This window comes from Grammomys surdaster, unplaced genomic scaffold, assembly GCF_004785775.1.
Source record: "Grammomys surdaster isolate TR1022 unplaced genomic scaffold, NIH_TR_1.0 125846, whole genome shotgun sequence".
In the NCBI taxonomy this organism is placed as follows: Eukaryota; Metazoa; Chordata; class Mammalia; order Rodentia; family Muridae; genus Grammomys; species Grammomys surdaster.
Genome location: NW_021620672.1, coordinates 802,328 through 823,954, shown reverse-complemented (window position 1 = coordinate 823,954; position 21,627 = coordinate 802,328). Strand labels below are relative to the sequence as shown.

The following is a 21,627-nucleotide window of genomic DNA, read 5'->3' as shown; positions in this document are numbered from 1 at the left end:
TGACAAGGGATGGGGACTGTACCAACAAGGGTACATGGGAACATCCTCATCAGAAGACAGTATTGAGCAAAGGCTCACAGGAAGCATAAAGCAGCTGCCAGAATTAAGGCTTTCCATGTTCTGAGGCAGGGGAGTACCTGGAAGGCTGGAGATATCACGGTCTGTGTCTGGAGATGATGGAGGGAGGGAAGGGATAGATAAAGAGCTGGAGGCAGAACATATAGGCTGGCAAGAATCCATTCTCTATTCTGAATTAATCATTTCTTTAGTGCCAACAAACATCAGTTCTAAAATAACAAATGTGCCCATCTTAGAGACTTAGTGGCCGTACACAGTGCATGGCAGGTGGGGCTTGTCCTCTGTTCTAGGTTAGTCCACAGGGCAGATTTGATGGTTGTTAGAGCTTTTAACATTGATTGCCAGGCATGGGGCAGTTCCAGCCACACAGTAAGCCCTCAATCAATAGCCACTGAGAGGTCCTCTTACTATGCCTATTTTCCAAACACACATTTGAGGGCTCAGGAGATGGCTCAGTGGGAAAAGTACTGGCCACACCAGCAAAATAATCTGAGTTTGAATCCCAGCTCCTCAAGCTGTATGGGGTGACTTGTGTATGTGACCCCAGCACTGAGGTGGTACAAATGGATGGATCATTGGAGATTTCTAGCTAGCTAGTAGAGCCAAAACTGGTAAGCTCATAGGATCATTGGGAGAGTTTATTTCAAAGCATGAAGTGGACAGTAACGAGGGATGGATGCCTGACGTTGACCTTTGCCCCCCCATGTTCCCACACATGCACATGTGGATACACATGAACAGGTATGAGCATATGGACATGCACACATGGACAGACACAGATGCACAGAAACAACACAGGTGAGGTGGCATTCGTGATATACACTTAATTCCTATTAATTTTTGTTATCTCAAGAAATGGAACACTTATCCTTTGCTTGGTTCAAAGGACATGAGAATTTGACATCACATCTGTGGAGATAAAGTACAGAGATCATTCCCGGCTGGGCAGCAGGTGTGGTATTGTGCTGGTATTTGCTAGTGGCTACAGCGACTCTCCTCCTCAACCCTTCCACAGATTCAGGGCTGTAGGTTGTAAGGATGAGGCAGCTACACTGGAGTTCTGTGGGTATCATTTGAGGGGTGTGGTGGGCATCATACCCAATGACCACACATCTGGTAGCTTCGTGCCATAGAAGGTAGGCACATTCACCAGAAGGTTCTTTGGAGGGTATTGAGTGCTGTGTCTGATGTCCCTTGAAGGACCTTTGGCTCCTCTGAGTGTGAGATGTCCTAGCAGTGGGCTGTGATGTTGGAGCTGAGGAACCAGAGCCTCTCTGTCCCTAGAACGGCAGTCTCACCTCAATGCCACCAATTCTTTCATGCTGCTTGATGGCTGCTTCAGCTTCTGGAATTAATTTCAGTATCGATCCTTTCTGATTTAAATAGAGTTCTGCCTCTTTTGGTTCATGAATTCAATTTTTACTTTGCTACAAGGTCAACCTTGGATGATTTAAACGTTGATTTCAGAAACATGGTTGTAATTGTCCCCTTTGTTCTAGCTAATTAAATTCTTCCTTCCTCCTGTCAACTAATTCTTGAGGTGACACTCCCTCCACTGGTCCGTCCTAAAAATAGACCGGAAATGAGCCAACATTTTGACTAAAGATACAGCTCCTAACCCCCTCCCCCATCATATGCTGTCCAAATATCAATCAATCCATCCATATTTATTTCTTTCAATGCTTTCAAAAAACCTCGCCATCTCTCTTGATGTGGAAATAGAGCAATAAATAGGGCACTTGAAAGTCCCTCATTCATGGAGCTCACAATTTTTTTTTTTTTTTTTTTTTTGTGGGACAGAGAGAAAGGATTCTTTTAGATTTCACAGTGAGGAAAGACTCTTTCCCTAGGGAGAACACTGAATACAGTGGAGTAGGGAGCCATTGCTGAGTCTGCAGAAGAGACTCCAGGCAGTATACCAGCACGTGGCATGGCCCTGAGGTGGGAGGCTTCACACTGCCCAGTGACCTGAGGTCTACAAGGAAGGGATAAGGAAGGGTGGGAAGGAGAAACCTCCAAAGATAGGAAGGGAATGGATTAGGGAGGGCTTCGCCGTCTTGGAATGGCGAATAGGGTTTAGCCTGTGCTTATAATAGATTTATGAAAACTTATTATTGACTGTCTTAATATTCTCTTTGGAGGCTAATGCATTGACTCAGAGATTCTGAGTGATAGTGTACAGAGCTTCGTTTGATTCAGTCCCCAGTCCTCTTCCACCCCTGAAGGAGTCTGTTGGAAACTGTTTGATGAGTATAATTAGCATAAGGGTAGCCATTTTACCATGCAGAATTCTGGCCACATAGGCTTGTTGTGCAAACACATTTGAGCAAGGGAATGGAGAGTCCCTTTTCTATGCTGTTGATTCTGTAGCAAATTCTATTCTGCAGTCAGCTCTGAGAAGCTGGGGTGTAGCTGTTGTGATTGAATTTTTCTTTATCATGGGAACAAATTGTAACTGAATGGCACAGAGCTTGAGTCCCAACTCTGGTGTCAACTCTAGAGGAGGAGGTGGTCCTGTGCCACTGATCTGTTGTGTTCTCCCAAGGACCAACAAACAGCCCTTCTGAGGTCAGCAGCAAAGGAATCTGAGATACATAGAACTGCCTCTTCATCCTTCCTATCCACTGAGACACTGTTTCTCTGTGATGTCCCTGCAGAGTGATGGGACCAAACATCTCACAAAACTCTGCTGAAGTTACCACGGCTCTCTCTTCCAGCCAGATTATCATAGGAGCAGATGGCTCTGGAAACCATTACTTCAGTAACACTATCTTAAAGATCTGGTCACAGGATCAGATAGGAAGTTGTAAGATGCAGGCAAGCCAAAAATTGGACAGCCATTTTTCATTCAGAAATCTTGCAAAGGTTCATGATGTGAACCAATTTAGATCCCCTAAGGCATTTGTCATGACCAGCCGCTTATGACAAAGTCTTTCTAAAGAGTCTTACTTTAAACTTTTTGTCTAAAAAGTTCTAGTCAATGAGGTGTTCCTGAAATCCGTGTGGTCTGGGGATAAGGCTTGGGGTAGGCTGTTTGTTATCATGTTTCTCTTGCTATCTGGAATGAGTGTCCCGCTGGGATGGTGGGGGTAGGGGAGCAAAGGATTATGTGCTCTCCAGCAACTGTGTTAAGAGAGCAGGGCTGTAACAGGCAACTAATTTCCTATCAGTAACACCATACTCCTTGTAAGGGAATAATTGACCCATTTACGGTCTCTTTTTAGTTTGTTGCAGATCCTTGTGCCAGCAACCCTTGTCACCATGGTAACTGCAGCAGCAGCAGCAGCAGCAGCAGCAGCAGCAGCAGCAGCAGCAGCAGCAGCAGCGACAGCTACCTCTGCATTTGTAATGATGGCTATGAAGGTCTTAATTGTGAACAACCACTTCCCAGTATTCCAACCTCTGGCTGGACAGAGTCCATGGCACCCAGACAGCTTCAGCCTGTCCCCGCCACCCAGGAGCCTGACATAATCCTGCCCCGCTCTCAGGCAACCGTGACCCTGCCAACCTGGCAGCCAAAAACAGGCCAGAAAGTTGTAGAAATGAAATGGGATCAAGTAGAGGTAAGAATATTGTATGGAATGTATTTTTTCACAGGAGAAACCAGAAATGTCAAAACAATTCCAGCAATTTTAATACAAGCAATAAAAATAGAAGGCCTTTAAGTTAGTCACTGAGCAAACCACGTATGTAACCTTACATCTGTCTTTACTTGTATACATGACTTTTTTTCAGCACTGAGGATTGAACCCAGAACTTTCCAGATGCCCCGAAAGTACTCTAGCGTGGACAAGGTCTAGGTCACTCAGGTTTACCTCTAACTTGTTATGCGTATATGCCCTCCCCTGCCCACCAAGTCCAGATCGTACAATGATTTTCTGAGGGGGAAGAAAAAGATTCAACAAAAATAAAAAAGTGAATTGGATTATTTCCTGGAATAATCACCACATATATTTCTGTGCATTAATTTGGAATTGGGGGGCTAGTTCACTGTGTGTGGGGCCACACAAGGATGTGTATGCATATGGCGGGTCCATGCATTGTTGATCCAATTACCATGAATGTATGAGTGTGGTGGTCCTGTCATGTCTTAGACAATACTGTTTCACTCTGATCCTCTCTGGCTCTGGCTCTTACAAACTTTTGGCCCCTGCTTCTCTAGGGGTCTTAAGATATAGTACAGTCTGGCCTGGAACTCACTCTATGGCCTAGACTAGCCTTAGACTTGTGTGGTCCTCCTCAGCATCCCAGGTGCTGGGATTCCAGGCTTATACCATCACATCTTGCAATTAAATTCAGATTTTTTTTTAAAAATTTAATTTTAATTAAAAGAATTTAAAAATTTCAATTTTTATCTATAATTAACATTTGCTAATAGCTATATGCTAGTATATACAGTATGTACTAGATAGCTATATGTTATATATATTGTATATATGATAGATACATAGTATATATAGTATGTGCAATTAGCATATACTAATTATAGATGATAATGAGTTTATTATGACATCTTTATATATCTGCATATGTATTTTGCTCATATTTACCCCATTAGACTCTCTTGGCTCCACCTATAATCCCCCTCACCATCCCAGCTACCTCCTGTCTGCTTTTATGTCTTCTTTTGTGTGTGAAGCGGTCATTTTCATCATGGTTGTCTGCAAGAGAATGTGTGAGAGCTGGTTCATAGGAGTATGGAGTATGGGTGCCGTATGGTTACACCACTGATGAAAGCGTCCCACCCTCTCCCTTCAATCGTTAGTTGTGTGTAAATCTTCGGATGGATGGGACCCCGTGAGCCTCTGCCCAGCCCATGATAGGATGCTGATGGGCCTGATGCTGTGCAGATGGTTATAGGTCATCACAGCAAGTGTGAGTTTAAGAGTGCAAACACGGTGTCATGCCTGAAGGTCAGCGTTCCCTTCACTCTGTCCTCTGGCTCTTACATTTTTTCCACCCCTTCTACTTTGATGTTCCCTGGGGCTTTTAAAGGGGCTAAAATACATGTTTTATATTTAGTTGACCATTCAACAGTACTTGTCAGTTTGTGGCCAGCCTGGGCAATATAGTAAGACTCTTCAAAACCAAACCAAACCCCTAAAACAAAAACTAACTGAAAAAAAAAAAAACCCTACAATAACCAAAACCTCAAGTTCTAGGTTAGGGGAATGTAGCTCAGTAGTAGAGAACTTGCTTATGTAACACCCTGGAATCAGTTCCCAGCACTGGAAGAAAGAGTGTAAGGAAGAGAAGGGCAACTTCTCCAAACCCCACCGTTCCTAGGCAGGGCTTGTGTGTTCCTGACACCCTCAACACAGAGCCCCACTGACAGCAAAGGCCCCGTGTCTTTGGAGCTATGGAGGCTGCTGCTTCTAGGCAAGAAAGTTTCTGCTAGTCCTTAGCTAGTGCTTTCACCTCTGTTCTTTAATTGGTTAGTGCCCTTAGGATCAGCACAGAACAGGAGCCAATGACTAACGGTCAAATGAAGAAGGCAGCAAGTCTTCACTGAAGCATCAGTTAACAACCCTGCCCGTTTGCAGACAGCTCTCTGAAAAGCTGCATGCCATAAAATCAAATGGCATTGATTTTCTTTTCTTTCCTGTCTCTAAGGTTCTAATTGTCCCCTTTATGGTCAGGCGACAGTGTTATCACTGGGCAAAGTAAAAGGGACAAGGCTTGTGGATTTTACCTTATGTTATTATATTGTACTGTGGTTCCATCCGGGTAATGGGTCTTCTCTCTTCCAGGTGGTCCCTGATGTTGCCTGTGGGAATGCCAGTTCCAACAACTCTGCGGGTGGCCGCCTAGTGTCTTTTGAAGTGCCCCAGAACACCTCTGTAAAGTAAGAGCTTTCTTCATTCACACCTGTTATGATTGACTCTGTGCAGTATGTTGGAGGTGTCCACCATGCATCTGGTGTGTCACTGGCCAATCCAGTGGGAATTTTGAATGAATCCCATGCAGGAACCCAGTCTCTGGCACTCAAAAAACAAGAGTAAGGAGAATCATGGTGGGAGGACTGGTCAGCTGTGGGAAATCACTGGCTAAGTCAGACCCGACAGGAGAAACCCTGACGCATTAGAAAAGAATTGGAGTCTGCCACCTCATCTCCCAGGTGACTTTTCCATCTAAAAGTTTTAGTGGACCATTAAATGCGTTTGTGTGATTTACTCCAAATTAAAACAAAAACCTACACATTACAACTTTCCCTTTCAAAGCAAGCAGTGTAGGAAAAGTGTTTTGTTCTAAATTTAAGCTGTTGAGTGACAGACAGACTAGCCATTCTCTCCTGGAAGATAGAAAAGAGGCAAAGGAAAACAGAGTTGGCTGCAGAGCCACCTGCCACGCATATGCATGATTTACATAGACCCAGGGAAGATGGCATCTGACCAGAGGCCCACAGCTAGGAGCTGGAAGGAGCCAGCCCTAGAATGTTTCAGATACACTGATGCATGCACCTGCCCTTCTTTGGTTCCGTTAACTGTCACCCTTCCTACTCTAGCCCCCACTGTCAGTAGCCCAGGGGATATGCAGCTTTGACCAGCTCGTTCTGTGCATTGGCTCTCTCAGTGATATATGCACTGGCACACTGTCCACTCATCCCATGGGCACTGAACAACTTTGCCTGGCATTCCCAACAGTGAGTTTTCTAACAATGTCTAGCAGAGGCATTTTATGAAACCGACTCTGCATGTGTTCCCTATGCCCCTCCTCTCCCTCAGCTGTGAGGTCGCCTCTACTGGACAGCTTAGATAGGCACTGAAGGTCTTGGAAGAATGTCCCCACAGGGAGAGGTGTAGTAGGAGGTCACTCCCCGCTTCACCAGCAGGGGGAACCCCATGTTAAGTGTTTCAGAGTATCTTCCACAGTGGCAAGGCTGGGAGCTGGCTGGAGGTAAACACATCCTGGTTCATCACTATTTTAGTAAGTAGCTTCTGTGTCTGCTCTTGCAGCAGCATCCTTCCGCTCCTTCTTGTGTTGCTCAGGTTATCCGCCTTTATAACCTTTCTCGGCAGTCCTACTTGCCTACCCCATTCAGTGTCTTTCTTTTCTTCCTTCTCAACAGTCATGACATTCTCTGGACCTCTCATGGGTAGCAGGCATCCTGTGGACAGAAACCACAGGATGACCTAGGCTGAGCAAGATGGGAATGGCACATGATCTAGGGGCACCCCAAACTGATATGTGGGTGTTACCTATCCCTTATATTGTATCTTCATGTATTCATGAATTCAGTCATTTATTAAGATGTGATTGATCCCTGTGCTGCAACTGGGGAGCTGGTTCTGGGGGGGGAGGGACAGCTGTGTGGGATCTGCTGAGCGAGGGAGGTGGGAACTGATCCCCTAGAATACAAGGAGGATGAGCAACTGCTGGCGTCGTGTGCTGGTGTGGTAGGTGTAGCAAAGGCTAGGGGTACAATTTCCATGGGGAGAAGGAGCACATGACACTCGGTGGCCAGGCAAAAACCCAGGAAGAGGTGCAGATAGCCTTTTGGCGCTGCAGCACTAGGTGGCAGGGATGCAGGCCTGGGTCTGCAGCCGAGAGGGAGCTGACAAGAGTTCACTGGCATACTATTAGATGACATACTATTCTCTGGATCTTATCCTGCAAGCTGGGAGGAGATAGGGAGACCAGAAACATGGGGACATGACACACTTTGTTTACTTTGATGGCGTAGATCAGAGGATGGGTTTGATTGCAGTGTGCATCTGTCATACATGTAAGCAAGGTTCTTTTTACATTGATTTCTAAAAGAGCTCATTCTGTTCTTCATTATTGATTATCGTTACCAAATGATGGGGTACGGACTAGTCACTTTGTGGTAGACTTTGAACAAGTGGAAGATAGACGTTTGCAATAAGTGTGTACAAGGTGGGCGCTTGCTTTTTTAACCATGTCTTTCCTTTCCTGATGCTTTTGTGCTGATGTCTGGACAACAGCATGTTGTTCTAGTTGTTCATCAGAACTAGCTGGGAAAATACAGGCGGTCTGTATTTTCATCTCAAATCTGCTGAATTGGTTCTAAGACGAATCTTAGCGAGAGCGGCTTTGCATTGAGGTGTGATTCTTGTTTTTAGGATCCGGCAGGATGCCACTGCTTTGCTGATCTTGCTGTGGAAGGTCACAGCCACAGGCTTTCAACAGTGCTCCCTCATAGATGGACGAAGTGTGACACCTCTCCAGGCTCCAGGGGGCCTTGTCCTACTAGAGGAGATGCTGACCTTGGGACCCAACCACTTCATTGGTGAGTTAGAGAAACCTTACCCACTCTATGTCTGACTCAGCCCGAGCCTGGTTTGGTGTTTAGATATGGTGCATAGAGATTCTGTCTGGAAGATATGGTGTGAATTCTAGACAGTGACTGTATGTCCTCCACTTCAAAATGGTTTGAATGATAATCAGAATGTACTGTTAACACTAGCATTTCCAGTGCGACCTTATGAGGACGGAGCATAGGTGCTAGACTGGCAATACTGGGAACTTCATAACAGTGTATTCTGTTTTGTAGTTTCAGTGTGGAGACACAAGTTCAAGTTTAGAACTCACTCAGCACAGCACCCAAGCTTCCTGCTCCTGCTGTTAGTACCTTCTTGGGTCCAACTGTCCTCTCCTGGAGGATGGCGTCAGGCCACAGTTGTCTCAGAAGGGGTTGGGAAGGGTCCATGATAATATGTATATGAAATTGTAATGTTACAGATATTAGGGATTATTCCAAGGTGGCTTCTCTATTTTATTTTCTGCGCTACACTACTTTACACAATGAACAGAAGGTAGTGTTGAACCTTATTCTCCAAGACACTAGCTTGAAGCAGATTTGATGGTGAAGGTCAAAGGCCAAGAGGAAATGTGTACCTTTAAAAGTATCTATTGCAGTCTACCTTTGAGTCACCTTGTTCTCATGAGGACATTGTTTCTCAAGCTTTGGCAATTCAGATGTGAGGATCAGGACATTCATTGGATGGGAACAAGGTCCAGCAACAGAGGAACGGAAATGGCTAGTCAAAGAGGGAGGGGCATTGAATTTCAGACTAAGGTTGACTTATCAAGACACGTTCTGGATAAACAGAATTTGAGTGCTGATGTACTCATCAAGATACAAATCTGAATTTTATTTCCCAGCTCATTCCAGGGAACTATTAATTAATTCTGTATCTTTTGTAACAATTTATCAAGAAGAAAATAATTGGTGTGTTGACAAATAATTTTATTTTATTATTTATTTATTCATCTATCTATCTTTGTTCTATCTATGTATCTATCTATCTATCATCTATCTATCATGTATTTGATTGTGTGGGTGTGTGGATGTAGGCATGGAACATCTAAAGGTTGGAGGACAACCAGAAGTAGATTCTCTTTTTATACCTTGTGGGTCCAACTCAGGTTGTCAAGACTTGTCAGCAAGTGACCTTCCTGACCAAGCCATCTCACTGACCCTAAATCACTTTCTTTTATAGTGGTCTTAAGTTTTATCCTTTAGTGACTTAATTGCCCTTCTGTGACAGAGAACTATGTATAGTATTTCAAGAAAACCCACCAAGTGTCACCACACTTTAAAATGTCATTGGTATTATTAGAAGACATACATTTGAAATATTAGCTAGCATCTCTTGTCTTTTTGTAATATTTCTGTAGGCGAGGATGCTGCGAGTGGGGGTGGGGGTTAGAAGGGAGGGATTTGAACTCATATGCAGTCTGAGCTCATGTTGCTAACACCATGATGAAGCAAAAGACTGCTTTGAGAGGAGAACAATGGTCTGCATTTGGGAGTGAGAACAGTCCTCAAGCAGGTGGAAGGAAACGTCGGTACTGATAAGCAGAATTTTAGCCTGTACAGTTGTGTGTTAGCTTTCTGTTTCTTTCTAGAAAGAAGCCTGGGGTACTCTCAGGACTCCACTCTTTCCTCTTTCCTCCACATCCAATAGATCCCACATACTGGACTGATGGCCAAACATATTACTTCTACACACGTTCTGTGTGCGGGTGTCCTATCTATGTCTTTGGGGGCAGACTCAGATTTATATATTCTGAGTTCATTGATTGAAGGTATAGTTTAAGATGATGTATTATGGATTAAAGATAGGTTATTTATTTATAATTGATACTTAAAACATAAAATTGTAAATATTGACAGGATACCTGTGATAATACACTATTATTGTTGTAAATATGGGTGAAGATATAAACGTACATATATATGATTTATGTAGGTGCCCATACACCAAGACACATACATGGGGGCCCAAGAGTCTTGTCTAGCCAGTCTTCCACTTCTGTTTTTGTTGTTGTTGTTTATTTATTTATTTTATTGAGACAGAATCTCACTAGGTATCCCTGGATGGCCTCGAATGATATATAGCCCAGGTCGGCCTTGAACTCGCAGAGATCTGCCTGCCACTGTCTCCTGAATGTTGGGATTAAAGAGGTGAGGCACCACACCTGGGTCCTCCCATCCTTTTGCTTGGGTTTTGAGGTGAAACTCAGGTCAGCCGGCTTACACAGTCAAGGTGACTATCTCTATGTCATCAAACGCCCATCATTTCTTCATAGTGCAGTGGTCAACTCCTCGTCCTGCACTGCTGCTCCGTTTCTTGCCACGAGCCTGATGCTCCGCTCAGAGGATTGCACATAATGCTGCCCTATGGGACTACATCACCATTCCCACATTTAATGGTTTTTTTTTTTTTAATTTTTTTTTTACAGTTTTTCTTTATCACCACTGGCTCATTAATATTTATACTATCCCGTGTGAAGAAGCGATGATGTGGGTGTCCTAAGTGTAGGCTCTTCTTGCTTTGCTTCTTCCGTCACCATCTCTGAATTGTCACCAAAATCTGATGCTGCTGCCCTCTGCTTGATTATCCCTTCTGTTTCCCCCAAACATGTCTTTTCCAAATATGTAATTGGCTCTATGCAACGTTTGGAGGGTAAACAAGTCGGTAACCTTTGCTTAGAGCTGCCGGCTCTGCAGGGAGCAGGAAGAGTGCTCGTTAGCTCGCCAGTGATTCAGTTGCCCTGTGATTTGTTCGTCCAGACTCAAGTTTCCTCCTGTCTTAGTCCCCATGACACACAGTGGCTTGCTGGTCTTGAATAAGGTGTTTATGTTTAATTTAAGTTGCTTGGTGACATGGGAGTGACGGATGGGAGTGATGGGGGTAAGGACCAAACTAGCCTTCCAGGGGTGTGAGCTCTGTTAGGGTGTGGTGGAAGGAATGGATTCACTGTTTCCTTAGGGGGAAACCCTACAGAATCGCTTCCCCAGGCTTCCTCCTCTCTTACAGCATCCTCTCTCCTTTCCTGTGGCAAAACGTAGCTCTTCTCAGTCACAGCCCAACTCAGCCCCAGCTGGATAACCATCCTCTAGCTCCTCTGTGCCTTAGACGCTAAAGTCATCTACCCCATTTACAGCTCCTCTCAGAATACAACAGCAAAACAAGAAAACCCACCTTCTTTGGTGTCTTTCATAAAGAAAATGACTACCCAAAGAATTTTCTCTCCATGTGTTCTAAAAAAATCTCCATCGATTCTAAAAAACAAAACCAAATATCCCCCCCAAACATTCTCTATTAACTCTTTTATTATCGTGTTTATTGTCATTATGTTTATTTGTACATGTGTGTTTATATATATGTGTGGGTATATATGTGTGTATATATATGTATGCTTTGTGTGGTTGTGTGTGTGTTTGTGTGTATGTGTGTGTATGTGTGTGTTTGTGTGTATGTGTGTGTATATGTGTGTGTTTGTTTATGTATATGTGTGGGTACATGTGTATGTGTGTATATGTGTATGTCTTTTTGTGTGTGTATGTGTGTGTTTGTGTATATGTGTATGTGTGTGTTTGTGTGTGTGTATGTGTGTTTGTGTGTGCATGTCTGTGCATGTGTGCATTGGAAAGCAGAGGTCAACTTCAGATTTAGTTACTCCTGCACCATCCACCTTGTATTTTGAGACAGGTTTCCAAGATTTTAGGCTAGGGTGACTGGCCAGCATTGGGAAGTGTATATGACCACACCCACCAGGATGACCTTGAACCCCCGATCCTCCAGTCTCCATCACTCACACCCTGAGATTACAAGCATGTTGTGTACTACCACACTCAGTGTATGCAATAAAGCAGGTGGAGCCGAAGGCCTCACACACACTAGGCCTCACATACAATCTACCACATCCCTAGCCTAGGGGCATCCAAATCTGTGCTTGGATTTCTATTCACTCTTCCCACATGCTCACTGGCTCCAGGTCACTTATGGTGTACTGTGGATTTCTCCCAGCTCTGGCTCCTCCTGGTCTTCCCACTCTCCACTACCACATCTGTATCAGCATCATTTGACTCCCTTTCCCTCCGACAGCTGCACTGGCAGCTGGCATCCCACAGCTGGGGAATGAATGATCTTTGTTCCCCTCCCGACTGTGCTTGCTGTGTCGGTCCTCTGTGCTACTAGGACTGTGGATGTCTAGAGAGGAGAGTCCACATCATTGCCCCTCGCAGTCCAGCATGGTCATCGGGTAGTCCCCTGCCTTGAAAAATTCAGATGCACATCAGCGATTCCCTCAGCAAATGCCACACGGAGGAGACATTCAGCTGCAAAATGTCAATCTTAAGAATTCTTCGTAGACTTTCATAACCCACCTCTGTGACATTTAAATGCCCTCTTTTTTTTCTTTATTACATTACGAGAATTTTAGAGGATCAAATTCGAAGAAGAAAAGAAAAAAAGAAAAGAAAGAAACTTTTGATCATTCTTATGGGAATGCTACATTTTGTCATTTAAGGTTTCTTCCTCCAGAAATCGGGGTAGGACAGTTGGGGAAAGGTTAGAAAGGTAGACTCATTAACATCTTCTTTAGATGAAAAACTCAAGATTTAAAACTGAAAATACAAAAACGCTGTCTTTTTGTGGTCATTTTACAACTGGGGTTGGATAAAGCTCCTACGATAGAAGTAGGCAGGAAAATCCCAAATTTGGACATGTCAAAATAAAAAGTAATAGCAGGGGTGGTAGTGATGAACGCCTTTAATCCCAGCAGGTTGAGGCAGGTGAAACTCTATGAGTTTGAGGGCAGCCTGGTTTATAGAGCCAGCTCCAGGACAGCCAGGGCTACACAGAGAAACCTTCTCATACACACACAAAAAGTAAATGAATAAACAAACAAATCTAAAAAATAATAGTTATTAAAGACCAAAAGCCAGGGCTACACAGAGAAACCTTGTCACAAAACAACAACAAAAACAAACAAACAAAAAACCTAAGTAAATAAATTAAATAAATAATCTAAAAATAGTTATTAAAGATGAAAAACAAAGGGAGTACAAAATTGTCCCTGCCCCATGCATAATTTAGGTCAATTCTTTCCCATGCTCATCTCAGTAGAAGGTGGCTGTGAGGTATTAAAGTTGTTTTTAAACCAAAACCACACTTCAATGTTATCAGCACTTAGGCTTAGAAGTATTCTTTCCATGATTGACTATTGATATGCAAACAAAGACTTAGCCTAGGACTTCATGTTTTCCCAAGTCCTGTCACAACCTACCAGCATTTGGTTAATATTTGATTAATATTCTTATTTGTTGGCACCCGTGCTGACTGTGGTGATGAACTCAGCAGACTGTACGGTCCCACCTCAGACATGCAACATGCTGCAGCTGGCAGGCTGGGGCTCCAGGGCCGTGCTGTGGTGGCATTGGGGCAGGGGTCAAACATAAAAGGAGGTATTCTCTCACCTTCCAAGATAGTTTCAGGAAGCAGCCCCCTCGGCTAGGTGGACTTGATAGATCTGAAAGAAAATCTTTTAAAATGCCCCAGGGATTCTTTAAGACACTTAAAAATGACGCTAACCAAGACATCTGCTAGGGTAGAGTAAAGCCTGTGTGAGTCTGTGTGAAGTCACCTCCTGAGGCGCTAAGAGGCTTCTGCAGTGGTTGAGCCTCTGTGTCAGAATTTCTGAGAACAAACTGCAGATACTTCTGAATCTGGACCCAGGGATCAAGTTGGGGATTTTCTTGGCTCCATGAAACAAACACAAGGTTTTTCTTTTAAATTATCAGTTTTTCCTTTCTCTGCCTCTCCATTCTGCCTAATTTTCTTTCCCTCTTCCTCAGCCTTTTATTTTAAAAGGTAAAGATAATAGGATTTATATATAGATTAATTTGGAAAAATAAATACTAAAGAATTATTATTATATTTTAAAGAGTATTTTCATTTTTTTCTTTTTTTCTTTTTTTGAGCCAGGTCCTTGCTTTATAGCTGTGCCTGGCCTAAGACCAGGCTGGCCTTGAACTCACAGAGGTCCACCTGCCCTTGCCTCCTGAGTGCTGGGGGGTAAAGGCATTTGCCACTACTATAACTTAAAGACAACCCTTGGGGCTCTGGCCAGCTAACTTCCCAAAACTCTTTAGGTTCTGTCAGTGAAAATTTCAACCGGGTAAGTAATTTTCTAATCATCTCTTTGCAGCCCAGTTTCTGGGCTATTGCACCATCTCTTCTATTTCTTCTTTCTAAGGAGCTAGGGCAAGAGAGGAATGGAGGACGGGCACAGGGGACCAGAGGGAGAAAGAGGAGGCAAGGGACAGAACTGAGGTACACAGAGACTGCTCAGGGTATGAACTCACAGGACAAAGGTTTTCTTTCAGAGAAGCAAAGAGATTTTCCATCTCACTCCTTTTTACAAGATAAGAGGCTGTATTGTTTATTTCTTATTAGGGAAGTTTAGAAGGAAGGAAGGCAGAGGAAATGGGTGGGAATTTCCTTTCTTGCAGCTGCTTCCGTTGACAGCCCGTTAGCACTCTGTGAGGTCTCCCTGTGCATTCCTTCTTGCGTACACATGCATGCACGCAGGAGAGCATGGTCCCGTACATGTTGGCTATCTGTTCTTCCCACTTCATGTCTTACTGGCATTCTTTTATGTGAGTGAATAAAACTTTATAGGATTATTTTAATGGCTGTATGGTGGTCCGTTGAGTCAAAATCTATTTTATTTATCCAATGTGCTAGTGTTGAACAATTATTGAACAATACCCCAGTCTTAGTCAGGGTTTGTATTCCTGCACAAAACATCATGACCAAGAAGCAAGTTGGGAAGGAAAGGGTTTATTCAGCTTACACTTCCACACTGCTGTTCAAAAGTCAGGACAGGAACTCACACAGGGCAGGAACCTGGAGGCAAGAATTGATGCAGAGGCCATGGAGGGATGCTGCTTACTGCCTTGCTTCCCCTGGCTTGCTCAGCTTGCCTTCTTATAGAACCCAGGACTACCAGCCCAGGGATTGCACCACCCACAATGGGCCCTCCCACCCTTGACCACTAATTGAGAAAATGCCTTACTGCTGGATCTCATGGAGGCATTTCCTCAACTGAAGCTCCTTTTTGTGTGATAACTCCAGCTTGTGTCAAGTTGACACAAAAAACCAGCCAGTACAACGCCCTTCCCCTCTCCACTCTTTCTTTCTCCTGTTTTTCCTTTTCCCCCTACCCCTGCTTTTCTTCTTTCCTTTCTCTTCTGCTGTCCTGCCTCATGCCCCTCTTCCTTCCTTTCCTCTGTCTTATCCTTCCTGCTTTCTTTCCTCCCTCCCCTCCAGCTCCCTCCCTCTCTCCTCTTTAGATCAAATTTTAAGCAAGTTTATAACTGTAGCTTTGTGTCTTCTCATGACATATATGGGTTACATTTCACAATACAGTATTTTCTGGATCGAAAGGTGTTCAGTTGCAACATCAGTTTTTGATACAGATCATGTCCTACAGAACTGTCCTTGCCTTTTCTCCAGTTCCCACTCAAGCAGCTTATGTACTGCAGAGAACCAGCCTCTTCTTTCCTCCATCCACGGTTAGTCAGATGCTGCTTCAACACAACCTGACATTCACGACACACACCTTGCAGCGGCTCCTCACCAGCCTGACTTGTAGGACCTCTTGCACAAGGAGAGTGGCTGTAACAGTTTCCTGGTGAGGGGAACTTTAAGTCACAATATCACTTTAGAAGGATGGTCATTGTCACGGTCATCATTACGTTTGTGCATCAGAGTGAATGTGAAGAAGCGGAGGGGAGGGGAGAGAGCAAACGCTCACCTGTTCTCCCCCTACACTGGGCGCTCACGTGACACACAGAAGGATCCAGTTCCTGGGCGCTCACGTGACACACAGAAGGGTCCAGTCCCTGGGCGCTCACGTGACACACAGAAGGCTCCAGTCCCTGGGTGCTCACGTGACACACAGAAGGATCCAGTCCCTGGACGCTCACGTGACACACAGAAGGATCCGGTTCCTGGGCGCTCACGTGACACACAGAAGGCTCCGGTCCCTGACTCCAGTTAACTTCTTCTGCACTAATTGTATCTCCTCACCGCTGTCTCCCAACAGTACATACTTAAGTCCCTTCTATCACAGACCTCTCACAAAGTGAGAAAGCTTCACGAACTGGGAAAGAACACGTTCTATAAAAGACAAATATTTGGAAAACTTATTAGGGAGGCTTTAGAGAAGAACACCGAGTCCTACCCTCCACCCCCCTCCCCGCCTTTTTCAAAGGCTGTGGATATAAAACACAGAGTAGTAAGCAAATGGACTGAAGTAGGCCACGTCAGCAGGAGAAAATTGTCCAGCTCCGGGTAAGGCATATAAATGACTGGCGTTGAGTTTCCAAAGAGCTCTCCCGAGCTCTCATGTCTGAGACTCCCCCTGACATTTGAGTTTCTGAGTGCTGGGGTATTTTTGGGTTCACAGGCACACTTAACAAGCACTGCTCTCACAGCTGTCCTGTTTTAATGCTGCCATTGTGAGGCTGGCCTACAAAAGTTATATTTGCCTGGTAGACAAATGGAAAAAAAAATCTCCTTAAATGAATACATTGACAAATTCCCTTAGGCCATGAGGCTAATAATGGGAGACTCTAGAACACGCCCAATGAGACTTGGGGCCCTTAGTATCTACAAATCTCCCCCACATCCCTGCTTATCAGCAAGCATCACTGAATGGATTTCCATGCATAGGGCACTGTTGTTATATCCTGAATGTAAAGAAATGTAAGGTGTTTATCTATGACTTGAAAGATTTTTTTGCTTCAGGCCCATGGGATGTTCATATTAAATAAGCCACATAAATCCTGTGGTCCTGTTGCTCACTCTTGCTGATAAAATTATATTCAAATCAATGCAGTATAGCAGCCAAATTGTGAATTAAAACACTTTGAGTCTTGACTTGTCCTCAAGAGGGATTGTGGAGAAGGGTGGAACTGCAGCCCTATTAGGCAGCAGATCACCTTGCTTTCTTCAGGGTCTCCATGTGCTTGGCATACCTGCTTTCTGAAATCCTTTTTCTAATCTCCAGGTCCCTCTATCTCACCCCCTACCCCTAGCCAAGTATCTAGTGTTGATGGCTTTTCTGTCCTTTCTCATCTTCTCTTGTACCTTCAGATCTTGCACTGACACACAAATGGTGTTTGGTTGCACATGGTTCTCTTTGACTTGACCATTGCCTAGATCTCCCACTGCAAAGGACATAACCAGGACTTTATTCCATAGTTGAGACTTCTTTCTGCTTAAAGCCAACCTAAGGGGGCAACTAGAAAGATCCACACAGAGGCAATTGCTGCTTTGGTAATACATCAATGCTTCAGGGATGATATCGTGCATAGAGAGGTAGATGAAAAAGCAAAGACATGTGTAGTAAATGTTAGAGACTCATACAATCAATTTAAGGGCTGTGTGAATTTAGAAGGGGTGAATATTTACATACTAAGCCACTGTCTTCATCACTGTGATCAAATACCTGGCAAGACGCACCCTAAGAGAGGAAGGATTTATTTTGGTCCATCATGGTTGGGAAAGCATGGTAGCAGGACCAGCTTCTGGGAGCCTAAAGATATTTGCTCCCATCTCAGTCCATCAGGAAACAGACATGGAAGAATGATGGGCCTCTTCAGGCCTTCTTCCTCCTTTTCTTTCGATAATTCAAACCCTTTACCCCTGGATAGTCATCCTACACTTAGGGTAAGTCTTCTTTCCTTAGTTAAACTCGTCTTGAAACATCCCCACAGGCATATCAGGATTGTATGTCTCCCCGATGATTCTAAATCCAATTAAGTTGACAGAGATGATTAATCACTACAGTGACCAGTTACCAAGGGCAAAGCTACGGCGTTAGACTTGAGCTATACTTTGGACTGGGCCTTGAACAAAAAGTAGGGAAAGCTAGGAGTGATATCATTGGGGAGTAGGGGATGGGTTTGCTAACGGTAAAGCGACTTGTCTGTGCCCGGGAATTTCAACAATAAAGTTGGAAGGAGATGAGAAGTGGGTGGAACTGGAGAGGGGTCACTGCTGTGTTAGGGCTTAGGTTTAGCTGACAGGCAGGAGGAGCAGGTGGTGACAGTGACACTGGGGTATATATGGTGAGTACTGATGGCGGAAAACAAAGTAGGGTCAGGTGAGAGGGGCAACAAGTGTCAGGGACATTCTCATACTAGGGTTGTGTGTGTGTGTGTTCTTAGCAACTGGAATAGATTAAATCAAATCAGAGATAAAGGCCCTGCTTCTGTCTAGTTTAGGTGTGGTAGTAAAGTTCTGAAGGCACCTGAGAAGGCAGGGCCCCAGCTGAGGAGGAACAGGTGGGCTTTGTCTTGTCAGCCTTGTACCTGGAGGCTGGAGCTATTGGGAAAGGACATGGCAGGGAAGGGGAGAAAGGGAGGATGCTTAGAGACACCCTACTGTGTGGCTGTGCCCATCATGGTACTAGGAAGCCAGGCAGAGAGGAGTAAGGACAAGCAGGGAGACAAAGAGAAGAGTGGGAGGGGCTTGGGAGAGAAAAGCAGATCCAGTCTTCTCAGGGGTTGAGATCAGATTTCTGTTGGTGGCTATGATTCCTGAGTGTGGCATCTCATATGTGGCAGCTTTGTTCTTCTAGTCATTCAAGTCCAGGCTTCGGTTTCATTCTTCCTAATCCACTTGTCAGAAAGTGTCTTAGTTTCAACCATCATCAAACTCCAATGGATTCCCTTCTGCCTTTACCTCTCCATGGTGCTGCTGCTAGCCTGCCTAGCCCTAGTCTCCGGTACCTGGGCAATTGTAGATCTCCCTGCATGGGTTTCCTGTGTCCACCCCTGCCCCCAACATCTGAGCCATATTAGGGAAGGTCATTTGCATAGTCTCTTTCTGCTCACAGTTCTTCAGTGGCTCCCCTGTCTCTTCAGAGTAGAAGCTAAGACCTAGCAGCCAGTAAGGCCCAGTGTGTCTGCCTCATGAATGGTGAATGTCTGCATGGTCCTCTCCTTTGAGAACTTCTCAGGAATATTCCCACCTGTAAGGCTGTAGTCGACCGGTGCTTACTTGTTACGACCTTGGCATGATCACCTTCCCTGACAACAGCTTCCCTTCTTCTCATTGGCTTCCCAGTGCTCTCTGAATGCCTCTCTCTCCTCCTTAGAGCTAACTACCTCCTTATGGAGAGAATCCTTTCTCAGTCTGTGTCAGTCATTCTTGTTAGAATGTTAAATGCCTTGAAGGCAGGGAGTGGTATACACTTTGTTTACTGTTACATCATAAACATTTAGCATTGTACGTGTTTGGTAAGTATAGGATTCCTGGTGAGATTAGCAGAGGCATATTTTATAGTTATGGAAACCCAGTTCAAGCTTACCTTTGAGAGACAATAAACAAAGCAAACAAACAAAACCACCTCCCACCCCATGATACTCACATCCTACAATTCCCCCCCACCCCCAAGTCCAGGAGCAGACATGATACTTGAGAGTCTCATATGACTGAAAGCTCAGGGGCTGATCTGGCTTTCCTAAGTTGTCACATTCAGCTTTAATCAAATAATTTCCTGGCACATGCCTATAACACCAACACTCAGGAGACAGAATCAGGAGGATCACTGTAAGTCTATGGCCAGTCAACTGTCAGGCCACCCAAGGGTATATAGTAAGACCCTGTCTTAAAAGAAAATGGCAGTTCTCTGAAGCATTTGTCTTTGGCTTAGTTTTTGATTTTCTGGTCTTATTTTACATAATACTCTGTGGATACACACAGGTACAATGCACCCTCCCTCCATTTTTTATCCATTATCTGTCCATCCATCTACATACTCTTTTTCCATGGTCCACCTATCAGCTATCCATCCTTCCATCATCCATTCATCAATTTGTCCATTCATCTAGCCATCTCCCTATTATTTGTCCATTCATCCATCATCCATCTATCCATTCATTCATACACACACACACACACACACACACACACACACACCTGCCCATTGATGTCCACCCATATGAAGACCTACATGTATCAAGAGGAACAGGTATACCTATGCACATATTTAGTTTTAAATACTTTATAGGCAGATAATTATAAGATAGTATTGCTCATAGCATGCCTGAGTGAGTGTGTGGTCCATAATGATGACTAAGAGAGGGGCAATTGGTTTGAAAGAAGCAGAGCTTTTACAATTGGAAATAACACTAGTGCTTTGGTGTGTGTGTGTGTGTGTGTGTGTGTATGGTATAAATAGCTAATATTCCTGAATGCAAAACAATCAGCTAATTAGCAAATTTGTTTTGTTGTTGTTGTTGTTGTTAATGAGCTAGTTGTTCTTTGAAAGCATTTCATTTGGACCATTAACACAGAACTGACTTGTACAAATAAGCCTGGTTCTGAAGCTTGCTTTCCACCCCAGGAGGTGGGTCTCTCCGCCTTTGGTGACAAGCAGGGGCTTACTAAGATGGGGGTCACAATTAGGATTGTAAATAGAATCTGGAAAGGACAGAAAGCCACCTGATGATTCCTGTGCTGTTTTCTTTGTTTAGAATAGAACCCAAGGTCTGCTTTGCCCTGCTTTGTTTCGGACGTCCACTGTACACATCATCCATGACTCCTGTTAGAGAAGGAGACTGTTCAACAAAGAAGGCAGACTGTTCAAACAAAGCAGGGTAGGGAATTGGGACTGTAAAGGTTGTAAGAGAGAGGAACAGAATGTCTAATGTGCTCCATTGACTAGAGCAGAAAGGAGGGATAATGAGATAGCCACTCCAAGGCTTTTGAAAAGACTGCGCGTGCATAAAACCTGCTTTGGAGAGAAGAGAAAACCCTTTTCCAGCTGGCCGTCACATTGAAACAAAGGATCGGGTTTGGAGAACTAAGTGGGGACAACTCATTCTTCCTTTGTCAACTGTCCACCAGGACTGGTGGACTGGTGTGGTGTTTGTGGTCTGCAACAGGCACCATGCACTGAGGCTTTCTACCCAGGCTGGTCTGGGGCTCTGGGTTCAGGGAGCTCCTGGATGAGAAGGAAGCTTGCTTTTTGGTGGGCAGAGCAGTTACTGGTTACCACCATCCCTGGAGCTGGGACCTAGGTTATGCACACTACCCCTGGCTTGCTGCTCTGGGTTCCTTGAGTCTTTCAGCACCCCGTTGTTCTACATATCTTCAGCTTTGCGGTTCACTCACTCACTCACTGCATTAGCTATTTTCTTCTGGTTATAGGGACCAAATACTTTATAAGCAGACACTTTATTTTGGTCGACAGTTTGAGGGGGTATAACAGGAAACT

At 44.4% G+C, this 21,627-nt stretch overlaps 1 protein-coding gene across 1 annotated transcript in view; it reads left to right on the top strand.

Annotated features, from left to right (window-relative positions):
• Dner (delta/notch like EGF repeat containing) overlaps positions 1-21,627 on the top strand; it is a 190,073-nt gene that overhangs the window by 8,817 nt on the left and 159,629 nt on the right. The window contains exons 2-4 of the mRNA XM_028789582.1: positions 3,303-3,641; positions 5,829-5,923; positions 8,163-8,329. Coding sequence (XP_028645415.1) covers positions 3,303-3,641; positions 5,829-5,923; positions 8,163-8,329 — 601 coding nt within the window. The remainder of the gene's footprint in view (positions 1-3,302; positions 3,642-5,828; positions 5,924-8,162; positions 8,330-21,627) is intronic.